General features: G+C 37.9%; 1 protein-coding gene across 4 annotated transcripts in view; it reads right to left on the bottom strand.

Annotated features, from left to right (window-relative positions):
* Nucleotides 1-27,258, bottom strand: part of LOC136881941 (uncharacterized) — a 478,253-nt gene that overhangs the window by 2,653 nt on the left and 448,342 nt on the right. For 3 of the 4 annotated variants that reach the window (XM_067154405.2, XM_068229428.1, XM_067154406.2), the window contains exons 9-11: nt 27,115-27,234; nt 7,940-8,087; nt 788-5,222 (exon numbers count right to left, since the gene is read on the bottom strand). In XM_067154405.2, the coding sequence (XP_067010506.2) occupies nt 5,078-5,222; nt 7,940-8,087; nt 27,115-27,234 (413 nt within the window). In that variant the 3' untranslated portion in view covers nt 788-5,077. Of the gene's footprint in view, nt 1-787; nt 5,223-7,939; nt 8,088-27,114; nt 27,235-27,258 lie in introns of those variants that run through there. The other variant, XR_010861050.2, reaches the window with a different exon arrangement.

The following is a 27,258-nucleotide window of genomic DNA, read 5'->3' as shown; positions in this document are numbered from 1 at the left end:
CTAAGGCACTAATGCTACTGACAGTGTTTGATGATTATGATGGCAGGACCAAGAGGACCAAGAATCTATCATTAAATAGTAAGTGCTCTGGTTGACCTGAGGGAGCACAGGCAGATAGAATCATTAATCATTGGACACAGTGTGCTCATCACTAAATGTCCTCAACCTGCCAGCACGGGCATGTTCTCCACGACAACGCTTCAGTATGTCATTCCCCACACATCAGAGTTTCTTCAACAAAGCATCTATTCAACTCAACTTAATCCCCCCTCTACCTGCAACTGTTACCTCTTTTCCAAGGATTAAAGAAGTGATCTGAAGCAGCATTGCAGGAGGTTGTAAAAGATGGCTTCTAGCAGCACTTTACCAATGCTAGCAAAAACATGTAGTTACCCAAGGGGATAATGTGGTGGTGGTTATTGTTTTAAGAGGCAATACAACTTGGCAACCATCCTCTATACCCAAGGCGATTACTTAAGTGTTTGGACACTGTTATTTTAAAGTAATCATAGTAAGGAGCTGTCCGACTCATTGGCTGAACGGTCAGCGTACTGGCCTTCGGTTCAGAGGGTCCCGGGTTCAATTCCCGGCCGGGTCGGGGATTTTAACCTTAATTGGTTAATTCCAATGGCACGGGGGCTGGGTGTATGTCTTCATCATAATTTCATCCTCATCACAACGTGCAGGTCACCTACGGGAGTCAAATCAAAAGACCTGCACCTGGCGAGCCGAACCCATCCTAGGATATCCCGGCACTAAAAGCCATACGACATTTCATTTTTCATAGTAAGGAGCTACACTCCAAGTTTCTGAACTTTTTGATCCTATGCAGTGTTTACAATGATGGATGCAATAAACAAACATAGTTACTCTCCCAACTTGGCCCTGTCTTTATAAAGCACGACTGCTTTCTTCCGTATATTATCCCTAATTAATTACAATGCAGTCTCAGTACCTCTACACACGACTGTTAGCATTGCTATTAAGTACATGCACAAATTTCACATGACCGACTGTTTTCTAGAGGATGCACTTTACATTTTATAATTATACAGTAGACTCCCTCTAGTTCAGCTGCCAGAAAATCTGAACGGCTCCTGTCCTTGAATGAAGAGGGGAAAAATGAGCCGCGCTGAGGGAAGTGCAGCTTTACAATCGGCAGCGACTTATATCGAGCAGCAGACAGAAGCAAGAAGCACCGGCAGTTGATGTAATGTTTATAAAGAAGCAATTGACATAAAAATCACAAAAAGATAGACCTAACAGATTTCTTTCAATTTTTCAATTCTGCAGAGTTTATTATGACACAGTGCTATACTGTAATGTGAGTTCCTTTTGTTTAAAGTCTGTGATGTTTATATGAAGTGTTAGTGTTCCTTTACAGATTAAATTCTGAGCTTTTGTAAAATGTTTTTCTCCAATTAATTTTCTACCATGAGTGTTCATCTCTCATCGGGAGTGAAACTTCAAGTGTATGAAGACACGAGTCGTATAATTTCAAACATGGCCAAGTCCGTTGAGCTGTTTTTTTCAGGTGAAGCAAAAAAACTTGTTTAGAATATTAATTCATATATATTCAGAAACCTTATTCTTTACGTTGCTTAACAGAGGCTCCTAATTCCTTACCATACAATTTTTACAGTCTAAATATATTACATGAATTGAAAAATGTATTTAAAATTTGGACTTGACCATGTTTGAAACTAACTATGGGACTTGGCCAATTTTGAAACTTACCTACGAGGACTTGGCCATCTTCGAAAATGAGATTAGAAAATTTGGCCTAATATGCGTTATTTCTGGTTCGCCGTCTTTTGGGTATGCTTATGCGACAGTACCTTAGAATAAAACCATCTTGTTTAGCTTTAACAGGGTGTGCATAGTATGGACTATGAAAGTATTTTATATCTTTCATTTTCAGTAGCCCACACTTTTTTGTTCCTCTGTGATTACAGGTTGGGTACTATGGTAAAGACGTTGCGGAATACGTAAGGAAAAACGAAATCTAGATTAGGCCTATTTTCCAACTGTGTTCATCTTGACTTTGTTTGGAACAAAAAATATGATTAAAAATGATATAAGATTTGGTGAAAAATCTTTAAAGATTATTATTTTAAACATTATGTTTGTGTAAAATTACCCAACATTGTAACCAATGTAGAGGCTAATTTAATTTAAATAGTGTATATTTTGCAAATATGTGGATTCATATAGTTACTTCAATGCATATTCTTCATATTATACCTATTCAATACCATCGTGCCTTCGAAACACTTCACTGAGCCTTGATTGAATCACCACTAACAACCAGTTGTTGATTGTACTCATCTCAGCTGTTTTCCCTCGTGCGCTTCCAGGTAGAAGGATCATGTTGCTGCTTTCTGGAATGGCGTTTATTTATTTCCTCCATTTTATTGCACAGCAAATATGAATACTATTAAAAACGACCAATTAATTTTATATATTTATTATTGATAAAATGTTTATAAAAATACACACAAACAAAACCACCACGTGTGACTCGAGCAAACTTCAGTCAACTATTTTACCGGAATACACCACGTGACTAAATAGCGCAGGGTTATTGGCTCCTGCGGGTTAACAGGGACTTGGCTGACTTTGACATGAAACGTCATTCTTTGCTGTAATTTTAAATGTGATCTGGCCGGATTTGAAACCCACTTTAGTTCTCGTTGTATTCATCTTGTAAAGAGGAATCGATGGAAGTCAAAACATCAGAACGTGCAAAAGATGGACTTGGTCGTGTTTGAAACTATAAGCCTCACATCATAAAGACAAGATCAACACATTTTGGGTGAATACACTTGGTAAAGACACATTAATACTACTTGCCTTATAATAGGTTCTTGATGTAAGTCAGTTACACGAGCAAGAGTGGGGTAAAGATCTACTGGTGGCCTTCTTCGACTCTGAGAAAGCATAGGATATAAACTTCATAGTTTTGATCTGTACTGAATTGTGATCACAATAATAACTAAATTAAAGTTCAGTTACTGCAACAATTTTTCAGTGCAGAAAGTTTAGTTATTATTTTGAGAAAGCATATGATCATGTGTGCAGAAACAAGGTATATGAAGCCTTTCAAACAAAAGGTGTTGAGAAGCAGACAATAGAGAGATGTACCATGGGAGTGTCAGTTGTGCGAAAGTAGGGGGAGAGAGAACAGACTGGTTTGAGCAAAAAAGTGGATTAAGACAAGGAAGTGCTCTGTCATCTTTGCTCTTCAGTGTAGTAATGGACAAGCTAATGACAAAAGTGGGAAGGAAAAATGAAGGTGATTATGTTTGCAGATGACTTGTTAGTCTGGGGAGAAAAGGAAGAGGATATCCAGGAACAGTTAGATACATGGGAAGAGGAGGTGAAACAATATGGAATGAAATTTAATGGCAAAATGTGCGAGATGGTGATCACAACTAGAAAGAAGGAGAGACCTACGAGAGGGATAATGCTTGGAGGGTAACAGCTTAGGAAGCTAGAGAGTTTCAAGAACCTGGGAAGTATCATAGAAGAAAGTGGAAGAAATAATAAGGAAATAATCGAGTGTGGAAGACAAGCAGGGGCGTTTCTAAAAAGTGTCAGAAGCCTGGTTTGGAGCAAGGATGTCCCTCAAAGTTATATACAGGACGTAATATGTACCTATTCTGACGTATGCAGCAGAAACTTGGGTAATGAGGCAGAGAGCCATGACTAGGATACAGGCAAGTGAAATGAAATTCTGAGAAGCAGGATACGAGTGACAAGAATTAATAAGATGAGAAACTATAAGGTTAGAGATATAGTAAAAGAAACACCACTACAGAGCAGGATAGAGGCATCTACACTTAGATGGTATGAACACATGAAGAGAATGACAGAGGAAAGGATACCCAGGAGGAGATAACAGGAAAACGACCAAGAGACACGAGAATAAGAGGAGTGGAAGAATGTGTACAGAGAAGAGGAGAGGACTGGGCAAGGGTGACAAGGGATAAGTGATGGGAAGACAAGAAGAGATGGAGAAGCTTATGTTCCAAGCAGATGTGGCCAACAGCTGGAAACTGCATATGATGATGATGATGATGATGATGACGATTTCACTTAAGCTAAATATTGGTATTTATAGCATATTGTTGGTTAGTCCAGCCTGGGCTGCAGTCCCAAAGTAGCTGAACTAGAAGAAGTCTACTGTACATCAAAAACCAACAGAAATGTGATTATTTTCTTGAGAGTCGCAATCATGCTAGGGGAGGAGACACCATTTAAAATAGTCTGGGCACATAATGCTATGCTGCTTTGTTTTTTTGCTGTATCAATGAGAGTTAGGAGAAAAATTTTAAGGTCAAAGATCAGGTATATATTTCTAACTTGTTCCTGCTTAAAGTTATAACACAAAGGGCTGAAGGATTGGTAGTGGTGATTGTTGTCTTAAGAGACAAAACAACAGGATTATCTGTTACAGGAACATGGAACTCGTGGAATATAACAGCAGCTCCACAATGAAAGAGTGAATATATGTTAGAGTTACAAAATAATGTACCTTGTGTGTATTTAAAAACTAAAAATAAACATTGGCTAGCAATAAACCAACAATGAGAAATTCAGAAATCTATTAAGGTAATCATTTAAATTTCTATATTATTTATTATACATTTATTTCGAGAGATATTTGACTCATTCTAAAGATATCCAAGGGCATTGTGTTGAGGGATATAATTTGTAAATCAGTGCTGATTGAGTTCTGTTTACATTATCAGAGAAGTGGTTCTTGAGAGAAGACAATCTACAACAATTAGTTTCAGTCCAAAACACATTTAACAACAACATGCACAAGGGAAGACAAGAGAAAGAAATTAGAGAACTTTGACTAGAAAGAGCGAAGTAACAAATAAAATGAAATGGAATGGTAACTTTAACCTGGATATACATTTCTTTACACCCTGCTTCTTTTTTAATTCATCTGAATAAAGTTTTCACTGAGCTTTTTCTATAAAAACTTGCCACTAAAATGTGGAATAAAAAAGAAATACCATGCACCACCTCAGGCTACGACCCACTGATGGCACATCAAGTGCCTGTCTCATCTAACGAACAGCCTCTCCACGTAAAGTGCATCTTCAAAGTTTCTCTCGCGTCGCCTCAGAGGACAGTCGTGCTCGTCCGAATGGTCTCCACAGGAGTCAGTTCCGTCGCAAACCATTTGTTTCTTGATGCATCTCCCATTCCTGCAAAGAATACAAAAATCTATATTGCAATCCTTTTCTCCATACCACCTGTATTTACCTTATCTTTATCTTATAATTCTTCCCTAGTCTATTTATTCAACTGTCTTTCTACTTATACTACCATTCCTGCATGAAGACTAAAGATCAGTCTAGATCAGGGGTTTCAAAATGGTGGCCCGCGAGAGTTTTAAAAAATATATATTTTAAGAAATGGGAAGAAAATGTACCAAAAAAATATTTCATAGCTCATTCAGAAATGTTTTAATTTTTATACCCTTTATGGATCCAAGTCAGAACTAATACATTATTTAATATTGTTTCCTGTTTTTAAGTATTCACTTGATGTGAATAAATTATTTTTGATATAAAAAATTAAAATCCATACTTCGGTGAGAAATGAGCCCTCGCAAATGCCAGTGCCAGTGAATCCACACATTGCCCTTGCTGTCTAACATTGGTGGCAAATGAAGACCAGGAAACTATAGATTTTTCAGATTTCAATTCACACATTCAAGAAATTGTTGAAGAATTCAACACACAATTCAAGGAAACTGAAATTCTGAAAAGCAGTATAAATCTTTACGCAAGTTCTCTTGGTGCTACGATCGAGGAGCACAAGAACCACATCTATAACCTGATCTGTGCAATCTACAAGTCGATTAGTTCCTACAGACAAGAGAAGGAAATGGATCACATTTTTTTAAACTGCTATGCAGTGAAAAATACCCAAAGTTAAGACAATTTGGACTAAAAATACCTCAATGTTTGGGAGCACATACATACGGTATGTAAAAATGTATTTTCTTTCATCAAGTTCATTAAAAATCAGTACAGAAGTCTACTTTCAGATTTTTTATTGCTGCACCTTTTGAGATTAGCAACAACAGAGCTGGAGGTAGACGTTCGTTCATTGGTAGATTCAACTGATGACCACACTACTCCCACTAAATTGTCTTCCTTTTAAATTTTGGTTTGACTGCATTATTAATTTCAGTTGTCTTTCAATATTTTTTAAATTTTACTTTTTGTCAGTTGTCAAATATTAATTCAAATGAACAGACATTGTTGGGTGCTCTTCTTCAAAATTCAATTGCCCTGGGTATAATGGTGTTTATTTTAAATTTCACTCTTTTATGCTATTGTAAAATAGTGTTTTTAAGCAATTAAAATGATTAAACCTCCATTTCAATTTAACTATCCATATTATTCCACACTGGTACCTCTATCTATTCTATTTATGGAATTTTACAAAAATTGGCCTATTACCGTATTTACGTGAATAATCCCTGCACCCTAACTTTAGGAAGGCTGATTTTGAAAAAAAAAAAATGCCAACATTGATGCAAATAAAATCCACACCCCAATTTCGTGCCTCAATTTTTTAAAATAAAATGTGCGGGTATTATTTGCGTAAATACGGTATTAGCTCTTTCCCATGGGTTGCGTAGTAAAGCGTACTGGACTCTCACAGTCTCCCATGGGTTGCGTAGTAGAGTGTACACGACTTTCAAACTGACTTCCTCTACAATCTGTCTGCTAAACACATAACTTCTTGGAACCAGTGAATTCCCTATACTTCCTGGATACAACTGATATGCACAAAATGCTAAAATAAAGTATTTTTTTAGAAGTTTTCTTAGAATAGACAGCTGACTGAATGTAAACTCATCGCAGCAACATGGCTGCACATAACCAGCTCAGTGAAGAGGATATTTGTTACAAATTAGATTAATATGTTGACAAATGCAGTGGCAGTGAGTTTGAAGTTGCAGGTATGATAACAAACTGTGGGAAGCAGTTGGGACAGAAGATGAATCTGAGGGAAATTGAAATATGGTTTATAACACAGGCCTTGCAACCTAGTACCATCAGGGTTGGAAATTACTGAGAATGGAGCAAGAGAGGTCGGACAGGATAGATGAAAATTGGGAACCTGGCACAAGCAAGTGGAAGCAATGCTAGGACTCTGCTAAGGGCCCCATGGTTGCCAACCCACGCTCGCAAATTGAGAGTCCCTGCGGCCTGTTACTTGTGGTCATAAGAGGCTGAAATGATATGTCAGAAAGGAAAATAATATCTCTTCAGTTAAGATATGTAAGGATACCAACATTTTTGTCATGTGGGGAGTTCTTTCATTTGCAAGAATTTGACATAGTTGTCACACTTAAACAATGTCATAAAATAATTATTCCAGTAAATGGAATATTATATATTAAGTATTGAATGGTGGAAAATATATAATATTCCATTTGAAGGAATATATTCTGAGTCAATATGGGACTAACATGGTATTCCTCAATGTACTTAAATACTGTTACAGGGCACCAACCTCGGACCTCTACTGCTCGCTGTCGTGCACAGCTCGGAACAGCAAGAAAACTGTGGTTAATCCTCACATAACTCAGTTCAAAAGAAAAGAATAAGAACTGCCAACTGTGCCAGATTCAAGCAAGCTTGTAACTACACGACTGTTGTATGACCTCCAGTTTATGTAAAATCAGAATCAGAGGGATGCTAATATTCCACATACATTGGCAAGGAATTGAACTGTGGGTGCGTTGGTGAGAAACTACTGGGCTATCATGCCACACCTCAACTAAGCAACCATGAATACAGGACACAAGGTTCAAAAGAACCATCATGATTGTTGTGCAAATCCTTTCCTGTTTTGTATTGTGCTTATTAGTGAAGCAACAGTGCACTGCTTCTGATCTCACCTGCACTTCCACTCGTGGTTCTTGCACTCTCCTCCACAGCCAAACGGCTCGTCCGAATTGTCCGAGCAGTCGCTGTAACCATCGCAGAACCTCGCTCGAGGAATACACTGGCCATTGGTACAGGTAAACTGAGAGGCGTTAGGACAAGCTGAAATAGAACAGGGATTAAATTAGTTACCTGATGGGGACATGTCAGAATGTAGTTAGTGGATCAGAGAACAACTCCTTGAATCAATTATAGATATAACTACAGCGAGTTTCTCTAATCAGTTGGCTGGCAGGAGCACCCAGCTTATCTGCCTCCTGCTGACTCATCACTTTCCATTACACAGCGCAGTGACAGCACGGGATTTATTCCAGTTCACAGTTAAAGTCCATGCTTAGAATGTAATCTGTCGCTCCAACAGTTCTTGAGTTGTGAAGTGTTACTTCAGGTTATAATTCTCATAATGTCTCCACATGTGTACACGGTAGAGGAAAGGTTATTTATGTATGATAATTATATGAAAACAGAGTCTTGTAGGGAAGTCGTTAGGCAGTTTGTAACACAATTTCCAGGTATACGCCCTACACATAAATAGACTCTGTGGAAACTCTAAAAACAAATTGAGAAAAACTGGTTCTTTATCATAAGTGAAGCAATAAAAAAATGTGTACTCAACAAGGAAAAAGTAAATGAAATCGCAGAAAGATTAGAACATACACCTACAAAATCCCCCAGAAGACTTGGAACAAGATGATGATGATGATGATGTTGCTTGTGTTTAAAGAGGCCTAACATCTAGGTCATCAGCCCCTAATGGTACGAAATGGAATGACAAATTAAAAGTCCAAATCCTCCACTGACCAGAATTCAAAACGTGAGGGCGAAGAATGAATGGATGGGTATGAAATTTAAAACAATCAGTGGATCCGACTGGCAATGTCTTGCATTCACAGAAACTGACGTGAAACAACAATATTACTAACCAAGGGTCTGCGACTATAGCATAATACAGAATCGATGAGGCTTGCACTCTAAAGGGGTCCAAAATCTAAGTCATCAGCCCCTCACAATGGTACTTATCGCTAGGAAAGTAGAACCATGGTATTTTTCATGTTGCGGTACTAATCAAAAGTAGCGTAGACTCGCAGCATTCCACACAGTATGGTGCTACACACAGGTAATGAAATTCACACATGGAATACAGACCTATAGTGTTTCGCACATTGCAGTGCCATTTACAGGCAACGCAAACCTGTGGTGTTCATAACATACGTGTACTAACCACAGGAACCCACACTAACCTGTGGTGTTCCTCATACAGTGGGTACTAATCATAGGCAAGCCAGAACCATGGTATCACTCCTAAAGTGGTACTAATTACAGGTACTGCAAAAGCTGGCAACGCACTCCATTGAATCACAAACCTATTTGGCACCTAACATAGTGGTACTACACGCAAGTAAAAGCGACCCATGGTGTTCCCCATGTGGTGGTACTAATCGCAAGTAGTTTCATAGTTCTAGTACAATCATACCCTTGGTTGCCCCTTTTAGTCGCCTCTTACGACAGCCAGAGGATACCGTGGGTGTATTCTTCGTCTGCGTCCCCCACCCACAGGGGTTCAATTAATGTACAAAGATACAGGGATAATATACTCAAACCATTTTTTGACAAAGATAAGCTGGGCGCACCTGCCAGCCAACCGACGAGAGAAACTCATTTTCTTACTTCTTAAACAGTCTCTCTTACATACGAAAACATTCACCCGTTCTATAGAATCAGTATTGCATCAAATATTTCTTTTCTGCAGATTTATAATTAGCATAACTTTCAAAATGTTTTATTTTGTCAGATAATAATAATAATAATAATAATAATAATAATAATAATAATAATAATAATAATAATAATAATAATAATAATAATAATAATAATAATAATAATTTTACACTTCTCTAACTACTCTTATCATTTTCAGAGATGTCAAGGTGCCAGAATTTGGTCCTGCAGGAGTTCTTTTACACGCCAGTAAGTCTACTAACACGAGACTAGCATATTTGAGCACCTTCCGGTACCCGGGATCGAACCCGCCAACATCAGCTCAGAAGTCCAGCACTTCACTGTCTCAACTACTCACCCTGGCATTTTGTCAGGTAATTTATGCAATAGTCTAACACCAGATTCGAGGTGGTGATGTCTGAAGATAGCAATGTTCATTATCTTCATGTGAAAATTCAGTTTCTTGCTTGTGTCATATTTGTATAATACAAACATATTTTTTTTTTTTTGTCAATTTCACTATCAAGTACTAAGGTCTTCTTGGCGAACAACAGTTTCCAGCACACCTATAGATGGCACAGTGTTTAGCTCCTATCATCCCCCTGTGGGTGGGGGCGGTAGAATAACACCGATGATATCCCCTGGCTGTTGTAAGAGGTGACTAAAAGGTGCCCCAGGGGCTCTTAACGTGGGAGCGTGGGTTGGCGACCACGCATCCCTTAGCTGAGTCCTGGCATTGCTTCCACTTACCTGAGTCAGGCTTTTCACTTTCATCTATCCTATCCGACCTCTTGTTTTTTTTCGACCCCGACAGTATTAGGTTGCGAATCCCAGGGAGTCTCATTTTCACGCATTTTGTGGCCCTTGTCTTCCTTTGGCTGGTATCTTAATTTTTCGAAGTGTCAGATCCTTTCCATATTTTCTCTCTGTGTTATATGGAGGATGGTTGCCCAGTTGTGCTTCCTCTTAAAACAATCACCACCAGTGTTCTTCCCAGACATTTTCGTCAGCTGGGCGTGGAATACTATGTAAAAGATGAATATGAAAAGATTTCCAATTTATTCCCCTCAGAGCATTGACAGTAATATCAGACAGGTAAACATTAATTGTAAAATTGAACTATTTTAGTGTTATTATTACAAACAAGACATAATGGAATATTTTGAACTTAAGTGTTCCACAGCTCGTACATAATCATGTAACACCAGGGCTTATCAGTCAGTTTCTATGGAGTGCTATGCCAGTTTGTGACATGAGGCGGAATCGAGTGCTTGCATGCGATGCCACGCTAATCCGGACACCGCTTGCGCATGACACCACATGATAATCAATGTAAACATCTAAACCCTGATGTAATTGATGCAATTATGCTGATAATAATGAAGATTTATCATTTAAATAAATAGTTTTACAGTGTTTAAATTTAGAACATCTAATGACTCAAATATGTATTAATATTATATAACTAGCACATATCAAGGTTATGATAGCCAGGCTGTGGGTAAAAACGGCAGGGTGGTGCACCCATTAAAAAGGTCCTAGGAAGAACGCTGACTACCACCACTACTTTAGCTCCTTTCATAAGACTTCTCTATCTCCAAATTTGGATGGTGCTTGTGCCTTTCTTTTCAAGAGGACAACAGTTTTATTTTAATTTTGCTACAGTTAGTCCTTATTTTTTCACAGCTAATTGGAATTAAAAATTGATTCACAAGCTCAGTGTTTTATGCAACTGTTTCAATATGGCGATCCGAGTTTTGCATACAGAATCCAGGTCGCATGGATGCGGGCATTCCATTTCAAACTTCTCGCAGGAAATGAATGACATTCTCACTAAAGTGAAAACTTAAATTAAGAGCACAAAAACATACATCTTGTAATAAAAATAAGCCCACTAATCACATCCATGTTTCATCAACAGTTCCATTGTTTCATAGTATGATGTATTTGACTTCTTTCCATACTCAAAAGAATATGAAAAAAAAAAAAAAGACTCTTTACCATACTGTGATTACGAGCTCAAGTCAATAAGCATTTCTAATCAATTTATGTAATTTAATACATAAAGAGTACACGCTTTTTATTGATATCACTTTTCAACATAATCACCCTGCTTTTCAATACACATGGTCCACCATTTCACGAGCTTTCTGATACCCTCTGCAAAAAAAAGTTTTTGATTGCGCAGCAAGCCACATGTGCTTCCCTCACCTGTTGATCAAAGCTGAATAGACGGCCCCTTAGAGCATTTTTAAGTGGACCAAACAGATGGTAATCCGATGGGGCAAGATCGGGACTGTATGCAGGATGCTCGAACACCTCGAAATGCAGAATCTGAAGAGTTTGAGCGGTGTGGACGTGCATTGTCATGCAACAAAAGAACTCTTTCCACCAATCAACCTCTGTGTTTGTTGTGAATTGCAGGTTTCAGCTTGTTTACCAGCATATCACTAACATTCACTGTTTACTGTTTCCCCCTTTTTCTCGTTATGTCCCAGGATTGGCCCTTGAGAGTCCCAAGACACTCAGAGCATCACTTTTCCTGCAGAAGGTCGACTCTTGAATTTCTTTTTGACTGGGGATCCGGGATACTTCCATTCCATGCTCTGACGTTTGCTCCCTGGTTTGAAGCGGTGAACCCACGATTCATCTCCAGTGCTGATCCATTTCAGAAACGTTTCACCTTCGTTAGCGTGATGGTCCAGTAGGTACTGACAGATTCTCACACTATTGTGCTTCTGCTCTTCATCCAGCAAGTCAGTGCTTGTTCTACATCAGACATTAGAGATTTATTTCTTTGCCTGGGGTCCTAAGTGAACTTAAAGACCTCATATCATGACAAGATGATCATAACCATAAATATGCAATTTAATGTTGTCATTATTCCTGCAACATTATCTTTGTCTGTTATACATATGTTTTAGTTACCACATAATCAATAAATAGACAGCAGTCTTTTGCTTGGTAAATACTTCCAAAACGACAAATCAAGCCAAGGATATCACAGCAAAACACAAGTTTGTCTTTGTGAGCAAAAAACTGCCAGAATTCTACCTCCCGACTTCTGTAACAATATGAATTTGTCTTAGGAAATAAAAAATTTCTCTCTTTTATACCTGATCCTAAAATTTCACTCTTTTCTTTAGTGAGGTCTAAGTCACACACCAAATCATTTAAGTCATAATGATTATAAAGACGTGGAGTTTTATCCTCACCATCCTCCGCACTTGAAGATAACGAAGACACACTCTCTGGTAACTTTATTGGTGGTTTTGGGACAGGAATATTGGGTGCATGTGATACGGGGGTTATGGCAGATGGAAGGCATGGATACACAATGTGCTTTTTGTTTTTCGTATTTAAACCGGACACTTTACATGCACAAAAATAACATTCGCCAAAATGATTTCTTTGTTCCCACCAAACCATTGGGATTCTGAATGGCATTGACGGCAACAATCCATTGTACCATTGCTGCAGGTTTTCTACACACGTTTTACACACAATATATGGTGCAAAATTCTTGTCATGATCACTTAACTTGATGTTAAAATATGCCAAGTACAGGCTTTTTATAAATGGTGTAATATTTCGCTTCTGGCCTTTAATTATATGTTGGCCACATATATAACAGAAAGATAACAGACTGTTCACACACTTGCCTCTGAACATCACTGCCACTTGCCATTTTAACACTAACTCACTTATTCACTCAATAGACTTCAAGTGCACGTAACTTGTACATAAAGGCGTGACACACATTCTCAGATTCTCCTCTCAGACTACAGAGAAACACGATCTTGGCATTTTGACCTTGTCTGACATTGCGCATGTCCAAAATGCAACTGTTCTAATTGTTGTTCTGGTATTCCTACTCCGCTCCAAAACACAGCACATACAATATTTTCTCTCAGACATCATTTACAACAACGAAGCTCCATTAGCATAAACATGAGATGGACTCGTGACAAATCTGTACGTTATGAATCAGAGAACACCTAACTTGAACTTTTTGAATTGTTTCTCTGCCTGATTGCAGCAGTGTGGTTCCGCACCCATCTATAGCAAAAAATTGAGACACTGCATTTTCAGCTCAAGTAATCTGCTGCCATCCATGTTGGCTAATGTATAGGGTAATTATGTCTTTCTTAGAGATAAATGTCGTATATACTGGGTCTCTCTTATAAATCCAGACTATCCAGCCGCATTTCTATTCTCCGAGACTTAAGCAGCTGCACGGCAGGCGCATGCATAGTTCTTGACCTTGCAAGGAGCCGTGTTCGATCTAGCATCAGTAGCCAGTCTGAATCTCAGTTGTTAACATGGTGAGACTTAGTATTGCAATGCCGTACTTTTGTACGTAAAAGTTATTTTAACATGTTTCTCAAGGTTTGGGTCACCATGTCCCGAAGCATGTTACTCTTATCCGTCGGTGCGAACCTCGCACAATTGCAGAGTAAGTAACTACGTTCTAGTTACAAATTTCCGATAACTAAGGGCAAGGTAGACGTATTGCTAGTTTCAATCGGCCCACCAGTAACCTGCATCTTCCATTCATATCACTTCGGGTTACCCTGTGTTTGGATTGTTATCTAACAATTATTTTTATGCGGGAATTGCTTGCACGGTTACGGTGAATGAAGCCTACAATGTTGCTGCCTTTACATGGCAGACTGTTGTTTAATACAAGGAGTACCACCCTTCTGACATTTCATGTAACCTATTCCTTTGTACATTGCTCTCAGTAACAGACTCTAAGTTCTCGAATTTTTATTTATTGATATGTTTATCATCTTCCATAGATAATATAAACAAGCAAGTTCAAGTTAAAAAAAAAAAGCATGGAGCTTTCACATTCTGACACACCGATGGCATGGAAAATAAAGAGGTTTGGGATGGCACTGGATCCCGGACGAATTGCTTATTATTTGGAACAAACTGATGACGGTGACTGCGATTTCTCTTCAGTATGTGATGATTGTCCTACATACAGCCTCGTCTTTTGTGATGATATTATGTTACTAAGCATAATACGAAAATAATTAACATAGGTCTATCATATTCCCATAAAAATAGATCACAGAACAAAAAACTAACACTTACTTCTGGGGTCATTTTTGGGTCATGCACTTGTTGAATTGGAAAACTGTCGCAGAGGTAAAGACATTGAAATTTCTCCTCAACAATAATGCACACAGCAAGTGCACTAACATTGTTTTGGATTTCATAGTAGGGAGCATCGAGTCACTAGTGGACCGATACAACGTAAAATTAAGTCATCAAAATTCACTGCCGCAGAAAACGTGTTAAGTATGAGTCGGCTCAATGGGGACGCGATGCCTTTGTTCAGCAATTTCCTGGTGAAGTGCCACCTTCATGAGCACAGATTCACGTAATTGTAAATAAAGTTGGAAACTACTGGCTCAGTGCGCAATAAAAAAAACATGCACCCACACAAAGAGTTTTAACAGAGGAAATGTTAGATGACATTGGTGCGAATCTCAAACGGAAACTGAATAAATCGCCCACAAAATTAGCACAAGTAGAGGTTTCGGTTTCTTCTGCACACAGAGCTACAAAGCTGTTACACATCAAATCGTACAGGTTTACATGGGCCTATTGTTTAAAACCTGCTGATCCAGCCACAAGAGTGAGATATTGTGAGCGGTATCTTGCATCATTCAGTGATTGATGGTTATGAATTTCATGTTTTTGGTCCGTATTGAACTGAGAATAATATATAAGTAATAATAATAATAATAACGTAAACGTTTCCACCTTTTCAATACTACAATATATTCACAAAATTACAAAATTATACGGTACTAGTTTCGACCCATCTAGGGGTCATCATCAGCCGTATTGGAGCAAAGATCATTTGTTGCGAAATCCTAAGACAATGTTATTTTAAAGAATAACAAGTGAAATGAGATGTTATGGTAATAGTTAATAATACAAGGAATATACATACTAAGAGGTTTTTAACAAAGAATAAAGTATAAATGGGGTGTTGTAAAAATTATAATCCTCGTATTAGCAAACAAGGGCCCTTTACTGAACATAATGGAAAATTACTACATACACCTAGACCAATACTTTAATGCCAGTCACAATCTCAATGAAATCTCAGAGAAACCCAAGATACTCTTCGATCTATTTATCACTTTCCTCAGAAACAATAATGCAGCCAACCTAAACTCAATCCTAAATTTAATCAAAGGTACTTTTCCAAGACAATTACACTTTCTCCCGCACCCTTCAGCCCCACCTTAAGCCCTCTTCCTAAGCCATATTTCATTTCAATACAAGAACTTACTGATTTCCATGATTATAATTTTTACAACACCCCATTTATACTTTATTCTTTGTTAAAAACCTCTTAGTATGTATATTCCTTGTATTATTAACTATTACCATAACATCTCATTTCACTTGTTATTCTTTAAAATAACATTGTCTTAGGATTTCGTCACAAATGATCTTTGCTCCAATACGGCTGATGATGACCCCTAGATGGGTCGAAACTAGTACCGTATAATTTTGTAATTTTGTGAATATATTGTAGTATTGAAAAGGTGGAAACATTTACGTTATTATTATTATTACTTATATATCATTCAGTGATCATTTATTTGACCCACAGCTTGTGTTCTTTTCGGATGAGGACTGGTTTTATCTTAATGGTCGTGTGAACAATCACAACTCTCGCTATTGGTGTACAGAAAACCCTAATGGTGTTTATGACGTCCCTCATTTTGAAGGACGACACTTCCAGCATCTTTTATAAGGTAAGATTGTATACAAACTTAAAGCAGGGCGGCTGCTGTAGCACAGAGTAAAATCACTGTGCGCTCAGTCTGGGTTTATAAAGGTGACCCTGTATTACCTTCATTAATTCAGGACCGAAGGACCATGTTGACAACTCTGGCAGCTTATGTAACGACCTGGACTTACCTCCGCACTCCAACACGAGAGTGGAAAGACTGCCAGCTGATCAACTGTGCCAGCGCTGAATGACATCATCAGTGCTAGACGCTACTTTTAACTTCTGGTGTATTCTTCCGCGTGTGCTAGTGCAAGTGTGTCTTAACTTCCCCTCCTCTCTCGAACTTGCCAGTGTAAGCCGGCTCTATCCGCCTCCTAGTTTGAGATGTACTTCGACTATTGGAGAGAGAGGACAGCCATTGTTTTATGGTGGTGTAAACTTTATTTATTTTCCACACCAACATGGGACTTTCTGATTGAACCATGAGGTACTGTAAACTTAGAATTTAGGCATTTTGCATTCATGTGACTAAATGTTCTCGAGTGATTGTACTTGATTTGATAATAGATATGAGAACCATTGGACTTCTCACTCTGTTCACTTGAAATGCTGCATGAATTAATGTGTAAATGAACATTCTTCCATCAATACTTTTGTTACCTTTTGTACTTCAATGCTATTTGTATCTCATTACTGCATAGATGTTTTATCTTGTACTTGTGTGCCGTTAACCTGTCATTCTATCTGGGCCAAATGTATCTGTGCAACAGACTATTTTCAAGAATTTGGTTAAACAATTTGTACAGCGCAGTGTTTTCGAGATAGGCCAAGTCCTACGGTATCTTCATCATCTTCATCTTCTTGATATGTTTCTGGTTAAGCAGGTCATTCACAGAGCCTCTTCCAATCTTCCCTTTTTTCCTCTCACAGTCCATCATTCATCACTGTCACCCATGGTAATCCTCTCCATTTTACGTCATCCTTCACCTGATCCCTCCATCTTGCTCGTGGTCTTCCAAATGGTCTTCTTCCGGATTCTGTCCATTCCAGAGTTCTTCTTGGTAACCAGTATTTCTTATAGGTTCGGATCCCACTGGCATCCGGTTGGCCATTATTGTTGTGTACTTAACATCTCTTCTACATGTACTAAATGTACGCAACACGACCTAATAGGTTGAAAGTCTGTTTCGATGACAATCTTTCTTGTCCCATTCTTTTGATGTGGTCGAACCATTTCAGCCTATTTCTCTCCATAGTTTCTTTTAGGGGGTTGATCTGTACTGTGTTCCGTATTGTTTCATTTCTTACCTTGTCGCTCTTGATATAGGTGTTGATTCCCATAGGGAACCTGAAATATTTGTCCCGAATGAGTAAATATTTCGGGTTCCCTATGGGAATCAACATCTATATCATCCACTGATCTCTATACATGGATGGCTGGTAGCTTGGGTAGCAGTAAGCCGAATAGAAGATGACTGGCGTACTATGATGGCAGCGAGCGCACGGTGGACCACGAGGAACGCGCTTCATTTGTTAATGCTTAGTTCAGTGACGACAGGTCTTTTGATTGTAGTTCCACGATTGTTTTGTGCTGTGTTATTGCAAAGGAAATAGTAGTGTATTTTATGAATCTAGGTTCGTTGCCTTATAGTATGCTTGTGAATTATAAAGTTTCAATTTCAGTGTGTGTGTGTGTGTGTTTATGTGAAATCTGAATAAAGAAACATCCTACGGGGTATTAACATGCCGCAGTGTTCAGCTTATGGATGTACAAACAGAACCGATCAGCAGAAGGAGAAATCATTTCATCGGTGAGTTTTATACTGTACATAATAACCTTCCTAGGGTAGTGTTTTATGTTTATCGTATCGTATTTCGCATATTCTGGAAGCAAAATGGCAATTCATTTTTGTAGGTTTCCTTTCTCGAGACCCGAACTTCTAAGATTATGGATTAGGAGTATCAGGCGGGAGAATTGGGAGCCTTCTAAAACAGCTGTTCTTTGTTCGGATCACTTTGAGAAAGAATTTTTTGATAGAACAGGACAAACTGTACGCCTTAGAAGTGATGCACAGCCAACTGTTTTCAGTTTTCCTGAGCATTTACTGCAAGTAAGGATTTACTGATATTTTTATTTATTTGTCATCATTAATCTGACGCTTTTGATGAAATAATTCACGTGATTTTATAACAATCTTAGAAAATGAAGTCTGGAGGAGTTCTAGACCTTATTTACATCAGTAATAATTATGGGTTTCAGACACTGGAGTGGTGGGAGAAGGAAAAGTGTGGTGGGTGTTTTAGGCTATCTCATTATAATATTTGTGGTATTTGGGGCTCTTTTAAGGGGTGTTACATATTTCTGATGACCATCAATATTGCTTTGCTAGCTGAACTTAATTGAAGGGGTCTGTAATAGTTAATTAGGGTAACAATTTATGAGCTGGAAGGAAGTCATAAAACCATAACCTTAATTTACTCTATTCAATATCATAGGCTTGCAAGTGGCGAGGGTGTTTTAGTCACATTTTCCCACCCTTCCATTGTTACACCTCTAGTTTCACGTCATTTTCAGGCAGTAGTAAGTTATTTTCAATTAACTTAAGTTATACAAAATTTGTGGATAATATTTTCATTGATTTAACCAATTATCCTATTTTTGATTAGTGAAATTATACATAATCAAAATAAAAATAATTGTGTGCAGAATAATTTAAATAAATTATACCACTTATCAGTAGGTACTATTATATTATTTCTTGCTTGTAGGTAAATAAGAAAAGGAAACTGCCCATGGATCGTCCAGTTCCAATTAACAGGCCAATTGATTTTGGAGGTGAAGCAAATGATAATTCACAAGTTATTGGTCATGATCATCACTATTATCTGAGTCCTAAAAAGATGAAAGTGAAGTTGGAAAATGCTATAGAAAAGAAGAGTCAAGTGGCAAAACAATTAAAGGGTTTCAAGGAAAAGAACTCTCGTTTAAAAAATAAAGTAAAGTCTTTAAAGGATGTAGTACAAAATTTGAAGAAATTATCCTTGATGTCAAGTGATGCCCTAGACATTTTAGAACAGGCATTTACAGGTGTACCACTGGAAATACTCCAGCGCATGGTGAAAAATATATCCAGCAACTCTGTGACACGTGAACGCTATCCTCCATTGTTGAAAAAATTTGCTCTCACCCTTCAGTTTTATTCGACAAAAGCATACAAGTATGTTAGAAACACTTTTGGCCTTGCTCTTCCTCATCCCTCTGTCATTCGCAGTTGGTCTAGCAACGTTAATGCAGAACCAGGATTTTCTGAGGAAGCAGGCCAGGCTCTCAAAGTAAAAGTTAGGCAGTGTGCTGAAGTTGGAAAGAAAGTGATATGTTCCTTAATGCTTGATGAAATGAGCATAAAGGAACATCTTGAGTGGGATGGTCATCAGTACAGAGGTTATATTGATCTAGGAACAGACATTCTTTCTGATGCATGTGACTTACCTCTTGCAAGTCATGCTTTGGTTTTTATGGTAGTGAGTCTGGATTCATCGTGGAAGATTCCTGTTGCATACTATTTTATTAAGAGTTTAACAGGAGAGGAAAGAGCAAATTTGGTGACTGCTGTCATTGCAAAGTTGTTTGATCTGGGTGTTACAGTTACTTCCATAACATTTGATGGACCAAGATGTCATTTTTCAATGGTTAAACATCTGGGAGGTAACTTGCAGTTTCCAAATGCAGTGCACTGGTTTCCTCATCCTTGTGATGCCTCTGAGAAAGTGTATATCATTTTAGATATCTGCCACATGCTAAAATTGATAAGGAGCACTTGGGCAAAACTGGGAGTGTACAAAACTGAGTATGGGGAATTGATTGAGTGGAGATACATCACTGCCCTGCATGAACTACAAGCACAAGAAGGTCTTCGGGCAGGGAATAAATTAAGGTTAGCTCATATAAGGTTCTACCAGCAAAAAATGAAAGTAAATCTTGCAGCTCAAACTTTAAGTGACAGTGTAGCAGATGCACTCATATTCTGTTGTGATGTACTGAAGTTACCTCAATTCGAGAATGTTCATGCCACAGTCGAGTTCATTAAATTAATTAACAAACTGTTTGACTTGTTGAATTCCAGAAATCCTCTGGGAAAGGGTTCTAAAGCTCCCCTGACTGTCAGTAACAGAGATGACTGGGAGCCATTTTTATTGAAAGCTCTACCATATCTCACGAATTTAACAGACCCCTCTGGGAAACCTTTGCATACTACCCCACTGAAGGTTCCATTTGTTGGTTTTTGTGTGTCTGTAATGAGTGTGATGAAGATATTTGATGTGTTTGTTGCTCCTCCAACAAGTCAAGTAAGATATTTGCTGACCTACAAACTATCACAGGATCATCTTGAGCTTCTGTTTTGTGGAATTAGGGCAAGGGGTGGGTGGAATAACAATCCCAATGTGCTCCAGTTCATTTCAGCTTATAAGAAGCTGTTGCTTCCCCATCAGGTCTGTGAAGAAGGAGGTAATGTGAATGCTCAAGATGACACTAGAATACTTACAGCAACAAGGGACTACATTAATACCGGTACCTTCTCATCTGACATTGATGTCACAGATGTTTTGTGTTCTAGACTTAATGACATTGATATGGCCTGCACTGTTGACAGTTATGACAGGGCCCCAATCCCTAAGGTTACCATTAGTGAATATTTAGAAAATACTGTGGCATATATCAGTGGATATGTAGTAAAGATGGTGAAGAAGAGAGTGCATTGTGATGAATGTACATCAGCCTTAGTTACTGATGCTGCTGTGGACAAAAGTCTCAAACTTTTGACAATTAAATCTAGGGGACATTTGATTGTGCCATCTCTTGACACTATCAGAGTATGCTTGACAACAGAAAAGCACTTTAGGATGTTTCTCTCAACTAATGGTTCACAGCCTCTTGCAAAGGCAAATAGTAGATCAGTGTTAACTTTAGTTTCATGTGTTCTTTCTGAAGTAGGGAGTGATTCATTTGCACAGCTCAGAAATCACATGCTGAGTACTTCAGCAGAAAGTAACCATGTCTTCAGGTTGATTAAGTTTATCAGTGAATCTTATGCAAAAATCAGATTTTTTCATGAGGGGAAAGGAATTTTCAGAGAAAATCCATAGAGATTTGATAAGGAAAGACCTCAGCAGGTTAGTGATACACAGGCACCAATAATGAACTGAATTATCCATCTTGATAAATACTGCAAATAGGACTGTTGTGTTTTATAGACATGAAATTTTCTTATTACTGATGTAATTTTCATTGTGGTAAATTAAGCTGCAGGTTATGTGGTGTCTTGACAAGTTCTGAATATTTACAGGTAACATTTGTATGTTTCATAATTATGTACATTTACTGTTGTGTAATTTTTACTGTGGTAAATTAAGCTGCAGGTTATGTGATACCTTGACAAGTTCTGAATATTTACAGGTAACATTTCTATGCTTCATAATTATCTACATTTATTGTTGTGTTAAATTAAGCTGCAGGTTATGTGATATCTTGTCAAGTTCTGAATATTTATAGGTAACATTTCTATGTTTCATAATTATGTATGTTTATGGTTGTGTAACTTTTACTGTGGTAAATTAAGCTGCAGGTTATGTGATACCTTGACAAGTTCTGAATATTTACAGGTAACATTTCTATGCTTCATAATTATCTACATTTATTGTTGTGTTAAATTAAGCTGCAGGTTATGTGATATCTTGTCAAGTTCTGAATATTTACAGGTAACATTTCTATGTTTCATAATTATGTATGTTTATGGTTGTGTAATTTTTACTGTGGTAAATTAAGCTGCAGGTTATGTGATACCTTGACAAGTTCTGAATATTTACAGGTAACATTTCTATGCTTCATAATTATTTACATTTATTGTTGTGTAATTTTTACTGTGGTAAATTAAGCTGCAGGTTGTGTGGTATCTTGACAAGTTCTGAATATTTACAGGTATCATTTCTATGTTTCATAATTATGTACATTTATTGTTGTGTAATTTTTACTGTGGTAAATTAAGCTGTAGGTTATGTGATACCTTGACAAGTTCTGGATATTTACAGGTAACATTTCTATGTTTCACAATTATGTACATTTATTGTTGTGTAATTTTTACTGTGGTAAATTAAGCTGCAGGTTATGTGACATCTTGACAAGTTTTGAATATTTGCTGGTTTTTATAATGTGTAGGCCTAAATTTGCTTCAGTGATATTTATCTGATCTGAGGCCAGTCATAAATACACAGGTGCTATCTTCTCTACTACAGAAGGACTAAGCTTACAACTCCTTCTACTTGGCTGTCAGTTAGTTTTCCTTGTAGAAACAGCAGGAGTCGACACGTTTAGGACAAATCAAATGCTGAGGTTTGCGGTCAGTTGACATACAGTGTCTAAGAGTTGCAAAAGTTGCCCTCTTCATTTTCCCTATATCTGGGATATTATTAACTATGGAATAAGCCCTACCTATAATAATGGATTAATTTAGTTACAGTGTTCTCTTTCAAATTGTCCTCTTTTCACCCACCCAGTGTCACACCCTTCACCATTCATTCCTTTACAGTGTTGTGAAGAGCAGTACCAAGGTACTTAGATATATGATTTATGCATTCCTCTTTCTCAATCATTTGTTCTGGACCATACACTTCAATCTCATTGAAATGGGCATAGGTCTTGACATCTCCATCTGACAACACTGATGTGTAACTGAAACAATTATCAATGGATCTCTTCCACAGGACCTCTCCAGTGTCTTTTTCCATTACATTAGAGGATCCATCATAATTTTTCTGGCACTCACTTGAGCTCTTATGACCCTCCCACCATACATTAAATTCTACACTGTTTCTTCCCAGGTCCCTTTCAGTAATAACACACTGATGGCACAAGACCAGTCAGAATATCAATGAAAAATCCTACACCATAATGTGATGCATGGCCATGCTTTTGCCATGTTGCATCATATGAAACACATATATCAATGATCTGTTTACAATCAGCTCCATAGGCAATGTGAACTACTTGTGCAGCCATACAGAGGACTTGTTTTCTCATTAATTTTCCCTCCTCTATCAGGATTTTTAGGTGCTTTGCAAAAGGCCTTCGACCTAAACAGTTCATCCCCAAACCAATTGAAAATGTATTCAGCCCACACTGACCTTTACCTAAACTATGAAATGTCTGAACCATTGCACTGTTTACATGAAAGCCAGGTCTTTGAGAATTCTAATCTCTGATTCTTGGTTAAATTTTATTTGTTAGCAGTATCATAACTACAAGTCTTGCATTTAATTGCTATTTTAGATGAAAACCCATGAGTTTCCCTAAATTCAATAAAAATAGATTTGTTCTTGCACTCATCACACACACTGGTTCCTTCACAAGTTCTTGAAAAACATCCTTATGGACCAAAGTATAAGTCACAGACCCAACACTTAGTTCTGCACTGGCAGGAACAGAAAATAAATTTATCTTCCTCTCAGATGCAGACATATTTGCATCTAGCAAGCTATTAGAAATGCTGATCACATCTTCATTAGGTCTAACTGAACTAATGTCTGGTCCAGGTTTCTGACAATTTGTTTTATCAAATGCTAATTTGGCAGCCTTACTTTTTTTAAGGACATTTCTTCACTGGCCTATAGGTACACCTAGGACCCTTTTGATTTTCCATGACTTAGGCTATCACTACTGGTCACTGATCTCTATAGAGATCAGTGCACCTGGTATAAGCACTAAACACTATAATTACTACTTTTCTATGCACTAAAACGACGCACTGTGAACTCTACGCTATAAATCAAACATTTACAAAAGAATTAAGATGAAACACATCAATGAAAAATCACTCGCTGAATTGAAACCACATGTCACTTCTGCACGTTAGTAAAATGTAAATACAAATACATAATATATTTAAACTATCAAAGTACACATGTGTGGCAGATATAAATATAGTACTATCTGGAAGAGGTACAACGTTCTCTCCGTCAGTTCAAAATTAAAATATTTCCTAACATAACGTAATTGTATTAATTACGTAGTGAACAAGTGACTGTCAGTATGCTCAGGTGTACTTCTACGGCAAATGCGCCGCGAAATACTTGAAAATCCAGCGAAAAACACACAGTAAACTATCATTATGCCATTACAGGAGAAGTAATGGGCTTTTAAATGTCCTGCGGGCTCATATTAAATGGCTTCCACAAGCTTTAAACAAGCCGGAATTACTAAAATAAAAACATTTTCTGAAAGAGGAAGAATTGGGTTATTTTTGTATGAATAACAAAACGAATTTTGGGCTCAAAATACGAAAAATTCAGTCATACCTCACCTTAGGAACGCATAATTTCGTGGCATATATGTATACAATTTACAGCAATGTTTCCACGAACCGTTTTTCACTCGTATTGTGTTACCGATCGCCAATTGCATGTATTCAGCACCTAAGTTAATATTTGTCGACCGTTATTATACACTCATTTTTATTGCTATCCCGGAGATTTACTGACCTCGGAATGACGTGTCAGTGTTCCCAATGTCCTTATGCTTTGAGTGAACATATCCGTATATTTTTAATTATTACAATGCGCCATTAAATGCGATTTAAAATTGATTGTATTACCATTGCTTCCCCGTAAGGAGAGCTCTGGAGTGGGCACGGCAACATGGCGAACCGCGCGCTCAACTTGGCGTACTTTCTCCTGCAGCGGAGAGCTGCTATCAGCGATCCATGTATAGAGATCAGTGATATCATCTGATGGCCAAGCAGGCATCAATTTTTTGGTAATGAAACAAAGTCTCTCCTAGCAGCCTACGCAGTGGCCTCCACGGTATGCACTGGCCATGGTCTTGGTGGGTGTGCTGTGTACCAACTGACGAGCCCAACGTAGCACACGGGGGTGAAACGCTGGCAACCAAGAATGAGTTTGTTGGAAAATTTATAATGTCCAATAATAGAGCATTTATATTGATATCTTGTCATCCCTTGCAGAAAGTGCCTCTCTGTCACTTGTAATCTACTCACATTTTTTTTTTTTTGGTCCAAGTCCAACATTCTGATCCATAAGTCAGTATTGGCAAATAATATGATTTATATCATGATTTTTGCTTTGATAGGTAATTTCCAATTTCTAATTATGTCTGATACACAGTAATACAATTCTTTGCTTACTTCCTACGTATTTAAAAGCATCTACCTCTTTAAGAATTTTTCCATTACTATCCATGGTTAACCTCTCATTGCCCAACATTTGTAAGGGTGTCACTTCCACGGTCACCTTATTTACGTAAACCAATACCTTACCTACCACACTCAGTGGTCTGTTAACCGCTTCAAGTAACATCCATTTTGATGTTTTATTACCACATAACTCCATGTACATACCTCTTATAACTTTCATAGCAACATATAGCAAAACAGTCACTGCACAAGTCAAACATGGATGATTTGTCTGATGACATGTCAAAATTACTTATAATTTAAATATTTAATTTAAAAATGACTGAATTCATCAAGTCGTCGTCCTCCTCATCCTTATCATTATTGACCATCTCCAGTTGCCCAGGTGTGGTGTACGAGCCCCCTCCATCTTTGTCTCTCCATGAACCAATTTTCTCTCGTAATCTTCTCCCAATCTTGTCCTCTCTCCCTTACATCTTTCTTCACTAAATATGTCCATTTTCCTCTAGGTCTGCCCACTGGTTTTTTTCATTTTACTTCTTCATATTCTCTTCTTGCAGTCCTGCTTGCACTAATCCTTCTTACGTGGCCAAACCACTTGCTTTCTGGATCCTATGTAGTAGAGAATCCCCTATTCCCACCTCCTCTCTGACTTTTTCATTCCTGAACTTATCCTCCCTGGTGTGTAGAACTTCATTTGTGCTGCTTGGAGTTTTGAGTTGTCTTGTCTTGTTAACGTGGTAGTTTCCGGCTATATGCGAGGATGGGTGTATAGTATGATTTATATAATGTCATCTGAGCTTTCAGTGGTACTTGTTTATCCCAAAGCAGTTTTACTTGGTGGTAAAACTGAGTTACCTTGCTAATTCGACTGTCCACCTCGTATATTGCAAGGTTGTCTTTTGATACTATACTATCAAAGTACTTAAAACGTTGGAACACTGTCCAGTTTGGTGTCATTTATTCTGATTTGTGGTTTGTCATCTTCCCTCTGTAACTTCATCACCACTGTTGATATTTAAATCATACTTCTTAAACTCTTGTCTCCATTTCTGCACTTTTTCCTCCACATCATTTTCCGTTTCACCCCAAATCACCACGTCGTCTGCAAAGATGAAAGCTTGCAAGTCCTGCTGCTCCTTCCCTTTTAGTGCCTTTATACTGGTATCCTTCACAGTAATAAATAGGTGGGGTGGTAAAGCACTGCCTTGCTGTACTCCTCTCTCTGTTTCAAACCATTTGGACAGCTTGCAACCCTCTTGCACACAACAGCAGTCACTAAAGCGATTAAGTTTATGTTACTCATTTCTAAATTTGTAACTTACTCGTAACATAAAACTTCACCTTTCGTGGCAGTTTTGTAAATAACTATTCCATACTCCTCTCTCCCTCTCTGACACACTTGTGAATAACTTATAATGTAATATGTTTGTCTACTTACCAATGGTGCAGTTCAGTTCATCTGTGCCATCCCAACAGTCTATAACTCCATCACAGCGTTTCTTGTTTGGAAGACAGGACGTATTGTTGCCACAGTGGAAGTGGGTCTCTAAATTACAATCTGGAACAGAGGAAGTTCACCTTG

Source organism: Anabrus simplex, chromosome 10, assembly GCF_040414725.1.
Source record: "Anabrus simplex isolate iqAnaSimp1 chromosome 10, ASM4041472v1, whole genome shotgun sequence".
Lineage (NCBI taxonomy): Eukaryota > Metazoa > Arthropoda > Insecta > Orthoptera > Tettigoniidae > Anabrus > Anabrus simplex.
This window is presented reverse-complemented; position numbering and strand designations above follow the sequence as displayed.